The sequence below is a fragment of the Betta splendens genome, chromosome 2, assembly GCF_900634795.4.
Source record: "Betta splendens chromosome 2, fBetSpl5.4, whole genome shotgun sequence".
In the NCBI taxonomy this organism is placed as follows: domain Eukaryota; kingdom Metazoa; phylum Chordata; class Actinopteri; order Anabantiformes; family Osphronemidae; genus Betta; species Betta splendens.
This window is the reverse complement of record NC_040882.2, coordinates 19914053-19924993: the sequence shown is the minus strand read 5'-3', so window position 1 is coordinate 19924993 and position 10941 is coordinate 19914053. Positions and strand designations below refer to the sequence as shown.

The 10941-nt window shown below is 40.9% G+C and overlaps 2 protein-coding genes across 2 annotated transcripts; one reads left to right on the top strand and one right to left on the bottom strand.

Annotated features, from left to right (window-relative positions):
* Positions 1-195: 195 nt before the first annotated feature.
* On the bottom strand, positions 196-6119 carry LOC114847949 (zinc finger protein 271-like). The gene is made up of 3 exons (XM_029137954.3): positions 5702-6119; positions 3015-3064; positions 196-1603 (listed from the first exon to the last, which is right to left on the bottom strand). Exons 2-3 carry the CDS (start codon positions 3030-3032, stop codon positions 416-418), a joined length of 1206 nt encoding a protein of 401 aa, XP_028993787.1. The 5' UTR covers positions 3033-3064; positions 5702-6119; the 3' UTR covers positions 196-415.
* A 500-nt stretch (positions 6120-6619) lies between these two features.
* Positions 6620-10577, top strand: LOC129603025 (putative C-type lectin domain family 20 member A). Its single transcript, XM_055502482.1, has 6 exons — positions 6620-6965; positions 8087-8131; positions 8409-8783; positions 8930-9265; positions 9642-9742; positions 9997-10577. Exons 2-6 carry the CDS (start codon positions 8098-8100, stop codon positions 10105-10107), a joined length of 957 nt encoding a protein of 318 aa, XP_055358457.1. The 5' UTR covers positions 6620-6965; positions 8087-8097; the 3' UTR covers positions 10108-10577.
* The last annotated feature ends 364 nt before the right edge of the window (positions 10578-10941 follow it).

Here is a 10941-nt window from a genome sequence, read left to right as displayed (position 1 = left end):
GGACTCATTGTTGTGTGTAATTCCGGTATTTGGTTTCTGCGTCTTGACTTTAATAAAAACTGATTTCGAAATAAAAGCTAAGAACTGTTTGCCACAGTGTGCTAAGCAAAACTGCAAGAGAAATGCACCTGAGCTGACACATTTACTGTACTTTTGCAAACCACAAGTCAAACATAATGACTCTTTTTCATTAAGTCAATTTCCGGTCAACTTTATTTACTGTTAACAGACAACAACTGTGTCTATGAGAAAAACAAACAGGCATTAGGTTGGTAGGTCACCTTCACAGCATGTTGTCACGTCTTGCAGTGTTGTTTTCTAAACACTATATCCATGTTATTGAGAAAGTTTATTTGATTACTTTGACTGTCACATAAATAAGGACTTTCTAAAGTGTGAATGCACTGATGCTCTCTTAGCTTGGAAGAAGAGGAGACTTTTTTTCACATCCATCACAACAGTGAGGTTTCTCACCAGTGTGAACACGTTGGTGTGTCAGTAAGTGACCCAGCTGAGAAAACGCTTTTCCACACTGGTCACATGAATGAGGTTTCTCTCCAGTGTGGACACGCTGGTGTGTCAGTAAGCTACTATGTTGAGAGAATGTTTTGCCACACTGTTCACACCAATGAGATTTTTCTCCAGTGTGAACACGTTGGTGTGTCAGTAAGTTACTATGTTGAGAGAATGTTTTGCCACAATGTTCACACCAATGAGGTTTCTCTCCAGTGTGAACACGCTGGTGTGTCCGTAAGCCACTGCGGCGAGAGAACACTTTTCCACACTGGTCACATGAATGTGGTTTCTCTCCAGTGTGAATACGTTGGTGTGTCAGTAAGCTACTGCGCTGAGAGAACAATTTTCCACACTGGTCACAGGAATGAGGTTTCTCTCCAGTATGAACGCGTTTGTGCGTCAGTAAGTCACTAAGTTGAGAAAATGCTTTTCCACACTGTTCACACCCATGAGGTTTCTCTCCAGTGTGAACACGCTGGTGTGTCAGTAAGTTACTGTGCTGAGAGAATTTTTTGCCACAATGTTCGCACCAATGAGGTTTCTCTCCAGTGTGAACACGTTGGTGTATGTGTAAGATACTGCGGCGAGAGAATGCTTTTTCACACTGGTCACAAGAATGAGGTTTCTCTCCGGTGTGAATACGTTGGTGTGTCACCAAGCTACTGCGCTGAGAGAACACTTTTTCACACTGGTCACATGAATAAGGTTTCTCCCCAGTGTGAACACGTTTGTGTGTCATTAAGTCACTAAGCCGAGAAAATGTTTTTCTACACTGTTCACACCAGTGAGGTTTCTCTCCAGTGTGAACACGTTGGTGTGTCAGTAAGTTACTGCGCTGAGAGAATATTTTGCCACACTGTTCACACCAGTGAGGTTTCTTTTCAGTATTAACACAATGTTTCAGAAGGTTACTGAAGGTCTCTCCAGTGTGAACACATTGGTGTCTCAGAAAGCTATTGAGGTCACAGTTGTATGGTTTCTTCCTAAGGTGAAACTTGTGATGATTCTTCGATTCTGATGGTCTGGTGAAAGCTTGGTCACATTGCTGACAGAGATACAGCATTGAAGCCCTTCCTGTAATGTGATTCTAAAGAGACAAACAGAGAAGAGGAAAATATAAAATCCTATCATGACAAACTGTTAGAACACCAAAAATTGAGAAATTTAATATTAACTTTAAGTTTTTAAAAAGAAGCCAAATATTTTTCAGTATTTTTCTTGTGTGTCTAAACTACAGAACAAAGATGTGTTCTTTGCACTGTGGATAACATGTGGCCCTAACCTGACAATATGACATGATCAATTAAGGTTAATCTGAGTGTAGACCAACTCCAACCAACATATGATGAAATAGATCAACAGCATTTAGCCTTTTATGTCAACGATGTGTCAATCTGTACCAGCTACTCTGCTTTTGTCTCAGAACAGTTTTGGCAAGTCCCTCAGTTCCCTTTTCATTTCAGGATTTAAAAAAAAAAAATAGAAAACCTTTTAAATTCCAAATCAAAAAAATTAAATTAAAAAAATCTGAAAAACTATGTGATGTTGGTAAAAAACACATGATTTGAGAACTGAACTGGAAATAAGTAGGATCATACTAGAAGCAGAACATGCATATAATAAAATGAAAAGACTAGTGTACTGAAAGCAGCAATTGCTCCTTAATTCCTAAATTCCTTGACCTGCAGATGCCAGGTCAGTTATTGTCAGACACTGTCTCAAACAATAAGTTGGGTCCTGTAATGAATGACAAAGGAAACATAATAGGAGATAATATGATTAAATCACACTATTGAAAAATGAATAATGAGAAAAAAGTAGAAAAGAAATAAAAAGCCATGAAAGATGAGACAAGATGATATTTAATATAGCAGAATCAGAAAAGCTTTATTGCCAGGTCCTGTAGAGCACTTTACAGAACAAAGAATTTGACTTTGTGTTGGCAGGTGCTGCATCTCAGCATAAAAAAAAGTACAAACAGTACAACATGACATGGTGACAGTACAACCTACAACATGACATGGTATTTGAATAGTGCAATTAAGAATAAATTAAAATAAAGTTATCAACAGACTATATACAGTGGAGTGAAGCGGATGCAGGTGGTCTGGGATGGTGGGATTTGTAAGTGACAGCGATAGTCCTTTGGTCACTGTTCAACAGACCGACTGCAGTTGTTGACCGCAACCAGTAAATCCACGGTGGAAGCGAGTGTGTGTTTGGAACAAGTCCACAGGGGTTGTAGCTCTGATATTTATGAGCTGGAGAAAGAGCCTCCAAAGAGCCTCCAAAACTGTGTCTTGTTTTATGTTTTAATTTGGTCGCCTGTCAAAGTAGAGCGCACCAAAACACCATCTTGGAAAGATCTAAGACACAACCTCAGTCATCCTACAGATTCTGATAAATCCTTGACATGAAAAAAAGCAAAGACTTTGACATGGGTTATAGAAAAACTAGTCAACAGGATAGAAGCTGGAAACAAGTAAGTCTGACAATACCGTTTTCTGTTCTTGCATGGATGTTTCAGGAAGCAGAGGTGGAGCTGAACCTGTTAAAACAAAAAAGGAGAAAAGATACCACAATAGAATGATAAGAAATCATGTAAATTAAGTAACAGTGATGATAAAGTAGAAAAATACTAAAATAAGTATTTTATTACTTAATTAGTTTTACATTTAATGATTTTATAAGTAGTAGTAAGTTTCAGAAGTATATACAGATACTAAATTGTGGCTAATCATAGTAACCGAGGACTAAAACATTCAGCAGACATTTACTGACCACTTCTACAAGATTCTCTGCTCAGACTGGAGATGTCCAACTCGAGACTTCCTACTCGACTCAGCATCGATACGGAAGCGTCGTCAACTAAAATCTCGAACGCATTCCAAATCACGTGAAAAATGAGAGCGAGAGGTGTCAACACGCCACGTGACTATCCATCCATCCATCCATCCATCCATTTTCATCCGCTTATCCGGGGCCGGGTCGCGGGGGCAGCAGTCTAAGCAGAGAGTTCCAGACTTCCCTCTCCCCGGACACTTCCTCCAGCTCTTCCGGTGGGACCCCAAGACGTTCCCAGGCCAGCCGAGAGACGTAGTCTCTCCAGCGAGTCCTAGGTCTTCCTCGGGGCCTCCTACCGGTGGGACATGCCCGGAACACCTCCCCAGGGAGGCGTCCAGGAGGCATCCGAACTAGATGCCCGAGCCACCTCAGCTGGCTCCTCTCGATGTGGAGGAGCAGCGACTCTACTCCGAGCTCCTCCCGGGTGACAGAGCTCCTCACCTTATCTCTAAGGGAGCACCCAGCCACCCTGCGGAGGAAGCTCATTTCAGCCGCTTGTATCCGTGACCTTGCCCTTTCGGTCATGACCCAAAGCTCATGACCATAGGTGAGGGTAGGAACGTAGATTGACCGGTAAATTGAGAGCTTTGCCTTTTGGCTCAGCTCCCTCTTCACCACGACGGACCAATACACCGACCGCATTACTGCAGCCGCCGCACCGATCCGTCTGTCAAACTCACGCTCCTTCCTTCCCTCACTCGTGAACAAGACCCCAAGATACTTAAACTCCTCCACTTGAGGCAGGAACTCTTCTCCAACCTGGAGAGAGCAAACCACCTTTTTCCGGTCGAGAACCATGGCCTCAGATTTGGAGGAACTGATTCTCATCCCAGCCGCTTCACACTCAGCTGCAAACCGCACCAGCGCACGCTGGAGGTCCTGGCCCGATGAAGCCACCAGGACAACATCATCTGCAAAAAGCAGAGATGCTATCCTGTGGTCCCCAAACCAGACCCCCTCCGGCCCCTGGCTGCGCCTAGAAATTCTGTCCATAAAAATAATGAACAGAACCGGTGACAAAGGGCAGCCCTGCCGAAGTCCAACATGCACCGGGAACAGGTCTGACTTATTGCTGGCAATGCCATGGCAATACCAAGCCCCTGCTCCGGTTGTACAGAGACCGAACAGCCCTTAGCAAAGGGCCCTGGACTCCATACTCCCGGAGCACCCCCCACAGGATGTCACGAAGGACGCGGTCGAATGCCTTCTCCAGATCCACAAAGCACATGTAGACTGGTTGGGCAAACTCCCACAAACCCTCAAGCACCCTGCTGAGGGTATAAAGCTGGTCCAGCGTTCCATGCCACGTGACTACTCAGCGGCTTATCTGCAGTTTGGAACGGACTGGTCGTTGCAATATGTCAAAGTTTTATAAACATGGCAAGCAAGCAGGAACGGGAGAGGAGCACCAACAATCTTGCTGGCAGTACTGACAACACCATAGATCCTGTGTTAGGATGCTTTCTATGGTGCCCCTGTAAAACGTGATTAGGTGATGAGAAGAATAACAGCACCTGTTGTGATGATCAAGATAGGAGTATGTTCTCCTCCTGTAAATAATAAGTTGTTGGACGTATTACCATAGCTATTATTATGGATAATAATATTATTTATGTATACACTATCTTAATGTACAGAAAATATGATGGCTGATGACAAAGAAGCTTGCTCACAATACAGCTTACATTGTGGCCTGTAGCTCTGAAGACAAAGCCGAAAGAGGATAGTGTAAATGAACTAAAATAGAGTTAAGCATTTTTCATTGATTGATTGAAAACATTTACCTATGCTTGTCCATGTAAGCAGGCCCGTTCAGAATCACTGACTCTACTTCATATTGGCACATTCAGGAAGACATCTAACCACTGACTCAAAACAACACTTAGAAAAAGGATTACAAGTAATTTAACGTAGAATTTTTTTGGCTGCATGCCGGTAAAGAGTGTTCTGTTCTGTTCTATTGAACGCACACAACGTAAATCACACTCATCACGTTTATAGCACACATATTTGTGACATATTTAGCCTAACACAATGCGTTCCTCTACCGGAAGCTTAACAGCCCTTCACAATAAACGTCAACAATGTTTATTGTTACAAGGGAATGAATGATCTTCAGAGTGCAACCAACGTCCCTCAAAACTGTTATATTTTACACTTATATAATATACTTATTAATATATGCATAATCCTTACGCCTACGCTACAAAGTGATTCCAAACGGTGTCGAGCAATGTGTCGATTTCAGCCCAACTGTGTCATAGTTTCTCAGTGATTCGTGAGGTCATCTCTAGTTTACTGACCACTTCTACAAGTTACTGATTCTCTACTCAGATCTTACTATGAGATGAGCCGGATCCTCCGCTCGTTGTTGTTCGTCGTGTCGAGCTCTCGTTCTGTCGCTCCCGTCTCGTCCCGGGGATCAGCTGATCGCGACGTCCTTTGTATTTTACACTTAGCGACGGTTTCCTTTCCCAGTTGTAGCGTTGTTGAACGTGAGCAAAACTGTCTCCGTCTGAGCAGAGAACCAGGTAGACGTTGACTCGTGTCGATTGCACGTAGCAAACGGAAGAGACGCAGGTTCGGGGGAGGGTCTTTTTCCGGTCCGCCCCTGGTGTCGGATTCAAGCAGACACTGGAGTCCCAGCGTGACGTCTGCGTTCGGCGGGAAAACTGTAGAACGCGTTTAGTGGCCGTTTGTTTTTTGTTTACAGCAAATTGTGGTCGCTGCAATAAACTATCCGGGAGTTTAACCTTTATGCCTCACTCGGTCATTACATTTCCGGCGTTGCTGATCATTTTGTCTGTATTACTGTAACGGAACAAATGTCTCTTTCTTAGCCTATGCTGTTATCATACAGTTTAAGTTCATCTTACGTGTTGCATATGTGAGCAATATCCTGACGTGCATCAGTTTTTATGTATCTGACATTTCTTTGGACTGCTCTGTGGTTTGTGGTTGTTTCTACCTGAACCTCTCTAGAACTGGCTCCTATCTGACCCTCAAAGGTCCAATACATACTGAATAAATTTGTTAGATTCTCGTTAAATCTTTTCTTTTGTTTCGGAGTTTGTTCACTTGTCTTCAAATTGGTGAAAATGTTCATATCTGTGTTTTTTGCACAGTCTGATGTAAACAAATTGAACAGAGACAGAACTGTCTGTGGAGCAGATGAACCTGTGTCAGACAGACAGTTCTGCAGGTGGAAAGGTCAAAGGTCACTGGAAAAAAAGGAGTAAAGTGGTGCCCTTTAACCAGAGACAGAAACAAATAAAGTCAGGAAACAATATCAGACTGAGTGTTTGTAATTATAGCCCCACTTTTAGTGAAGCTGTGTTCATTTGAAGAACAGAGTCCAGTGGTTCTGTTGTAGCTGTTACTGGACATGAGGCAGGTCACACTGTGAACATGTCACCAGTCTGTAACAGTGTGGACATATGAGCTGTATCATTACCAGAACATGGTAGGAATAATTAACTCAGAATTTTCATATTCAAATACTGACATTCAGGAAGATGAACGAGAACAAGCATGTTAAAGAATGAACAATGTTTTACTTTGTTGAGTCAACGTGAGAAGAACAAGGAGAAACATCAGAGTGTGAGGTAAATGTATTTGTAATTTAAAAACTAAACTGCTTGCTTTATTTGCTTTTATTGAACATCTGATTTATTATATATTTTAAGATCAAACAGTTATTTTTTTATTTTATGCTGTAAGTCATTTCTAAAGCAAAATTTAATATTGCCTGTGAAAAATCGAAACCTTACCAACAACATCTATGTCATTTTTAGTCAAATCATTGAATTACTGAGGAATTACACAAAGTTACTTCAAAAGATTTGGACTTTTTCCAGTGCAGAGAAGTGTTTTTATATATACTGCTTCACTAATATTTGCTATTTTTGTTTGCATTAAATAATGTTGATTTACTGTATGAGACACTTTGAAGAACTGAGACAACTTATTATAGGAACACACCAACACCCATTGGCTGATCTTTCACATGGATTTGTTTTTTCCTGGACACTTGTGTAGTTAGATGCAACGGAACAGTAGAAGTTGAATGAAGTAGAGTGCACTAAATCATGATCTGGTCCAGAGCGCCCACTTGGCCCTGTTTGAAATACTTGGGATGTTATTGCTCTTCAATGTGTTCACATTTCAGAGATAAATTGAGCCTTGTGTCAATGAGGAATATGTACAAAGAGGAACTTTACTGTTGACCGTCCATGTCTTGAAATTCCTAACGCAGCACTAAGGACTTTTGTGCTGTTTAACACGTGTACCAGGAACATTGCTACTGTAGCATGTTTGCTGTGTCACCCAGTACAGTTCAGGAGAATGGGATGTTCAGTATAAAAGGAATACGTCATCGTTGATGAGCAAGTTGTGTTATAAAAATTTTTATAAACTAAAAATCTGGTATTGTGACACACTCTTTACTGTAATATGAAGTAGACGATTTGATCACAGGCAGATTGTTTACAATGCATCTTTCCTGTTTAACCTGTCACCAGTTAATTTGGCTGCTGTTCAAAGAGTGTCTCCTACATGTTAGATACATTTAATGCATCATAGTGAGAGCAGAGCCGTTGGTGTTTCATACCTGGACTTATGCTCATTCTGTTGCAGTGGCAGGATTGAATCTCATTACAGATTTATTTTGTAAATTTTACAACTTTCTGTGGTGAAGTATCCCTTTAACTACTGTGTTTGGTTCCAGGCAGAGAAAAGATGCAGCGGACTTTGTTTCTAGTCATTCTGATGGGTAAGTAGCAGCTCATGGTGAGCTTTTGGTTGGAGGGAGCTCATCAGTCTGCAGGTTTGCAACACTTTCTGCTGCCACACGTCTCTACAGGAAAAGGGAATTTTAAACACTGCAGATGACTGTTCAGTCCACATGTGTCACCAGCAAAAAGTAAAGTAATGCACAGTGCTTTAGTGAGTCGAACTGTGCAGCACCAGTTTGAATTAGCAGCCATGTCTGAGCCAATGTTATTCAGGTGGAACTGTTTTGCAGCTTGGTTTGTTTTCTCTGTTCTCAGGTCAGTGCTCCTTTTCCACATGTTCCCTGTATCAGTACCACTTTATTAGAGAGAACAAGACCTGGTATGAAGCTCAGACGTACTGTAGAGAGACATATACAGACCTGGCCACAGTGTCTGACATGACAGACATGAGGAGACTCTGTAGCTCTACACAGAATCAGGATGAAGCCTGGATTGGTCTGCACAGCTACCCAGGAAGAGAGAACAGGAAGTGGCACTGGTCTCTGCCAGGACTGGAGTTTAATGACAGTGATACTAGATGGCAGAGTGGAGAACCCAATGATTACAATGGAATGGAGAACTGTGTGACGAAGATTCAGTTGTGGTTTGATACTACTTGTTCTTTTAGATGTGCATTTCTCTGCTACAATGGTAAGAACATTATACAATGTGATCATGTGTTTTAAGTGCATTATCATGTCAAAGCTATGATTGAATAAAACTAAATTAAAAAATACGAGTCACCTAATAATGTTTTTTCTTTGTTTCTGTATTTCTGGTAACTTGATAATCTTCAGGCACAAAACAATCCAACACCACATTTCATTATATTACAACACCAATGACTTGGCCAGAGGCCCAGAATCACTGCAGACATCATTACACAGACCTGGTCAGTGGACTGGACCAGTTGAATGATCCAACCGTGGCATCTTACAGCTCTGTGTGGATCGGTCTGTTCAGAGACACCTGGAGGTGGTCAGATGGGAGTAACTCCTCCTTGAGAAACTGGAAAAGTCTTGGAGATTTGGTTGATGGACAAAGTAACAAGACATGTGCTACTGTGTTAAACACAGCAGGAACATGGAGCTACGACTATTGTGATGAAAAAAAACCCTTCTACTGCTACGAAGGTGAGTTTGATAAAGACCTGCCTCAGCTGATTTGAATGTAACACAATTATGTAATTGAGAAATAAATTTATATTTTTAGAACAATAGTTAGAGTGTGATCAGACAGAGACAGCAGAGCAGATCAGGCTGTGGTTGGTCTGGAAAACTGAACAAAGTGACATCTGAGCTATTTTTTGTTTTATTTAACCTGCTTTTTAGAATTACTTGTCAAATTCAAAATGTTCATGGCCATTTTCACAACAACAGGCTCTAAATACAAGTTTTAATGACTGTCTGCTACTGTACTTATGTTTCAGACAAACTCAAACGGCGAGTAGAAATAAAAGCTTATGTTTTATCAGCATTTAACTGTAGATGATGATTTACGATCCCGTAGAAGCAGCTCCAAGGAAGAAATTCGTGGTGAGAATGAAACTGGCTGCTGACCCCTCTGTGAACATGACAGACCCTGCTGTGACTGAGTCCATGTTGAAACAGGTCAACTTTACATGTTATTATTCATAACATCAGCATCAGCTTCTAGACGTGTTTATTAGAGGAACCTTCATCCACCACATGAAGATCAGTGTTTCCTGGATGTTTCCACATCAAACTGAGTCTCTGTACTGTGGACAGTCCTTCATCTTTCATCTTTCTACTACAGGAACCTTTATCAGCACTGACCTGCATCAGGCTCATGCAGTTAGAAACAGTCTCTAATGACACTGAACCATCTCTTTTCTGTTCCACAGATGGAAGCAGCGTTTAGAGATAAAGGTTTATCTGTGAAACTGCGCTGGAGGAAGCTCCCTGACAAACTAAACACCACCAAAGAAGAACCTGAACAGGGCTGTGCTCCATAAAACACATGAATCAAACCTGTAGAAAAGAAGCTTTTCAGTCAGGTTTATTGTTGTAACCAGTGATTTTGTCTTGAGCATTAATAGATGCTTTAGATTAACGTCTCCTGATCTTCACATCTGACTCAACCTGATCTCTGGGTTTCTGATTTCTATTTCATGTTTATTAAACCTCTGCTACATTTATTGAATGGGATTCTGAAAAATTAAAGAGACTAGAGAATAGTTTTTCTCTCAGCTCGATCCACAGATTGCTTATTCTTCCTCCTTTTATCCTCTATTTAAAGTTTTAGTTCAGATCAAGTGATGTTAATACAGATGTATTGCGTGAAATATGTTGTTTAATGATTATCATTGGACCAATTTATTGATGTTTTGAACCCGTTTAATGATATTATTTTTAACACATTAATTTACTTCTGCTGTCTCTAATAAAAATACAAAACATCTCTTATTGCACCTAAGTACACTACGACTCCAGTACAATCTGTGACATCAGTGAGCATTTAGGACAATTATCCTCTTTGTCATGTCCAACTTTAAACAGAGAAATAAGCCTTGTAAAAATAGAATTGAAAGAATCTTTACTGGATTTACAGCTGTAACCTAAGAAGTCTTGTTATGTCACACACATATATGAGAGACGTGTCGGTTTGAAGAACTCAAAATGTGAGCAGAATCCTCCAGAGTTTGTAGATTACTCAAGTGTAAAAGAATGTTTTTTTATCCATGCTACAGTTTTTCATTTATTGAGATTGAGGAAATTGTTTTGATAAATACAGCAGAATAGAAAGATTCATAGCTAAAATACGTCAGTTAGTTACAGACAAGCAGTGA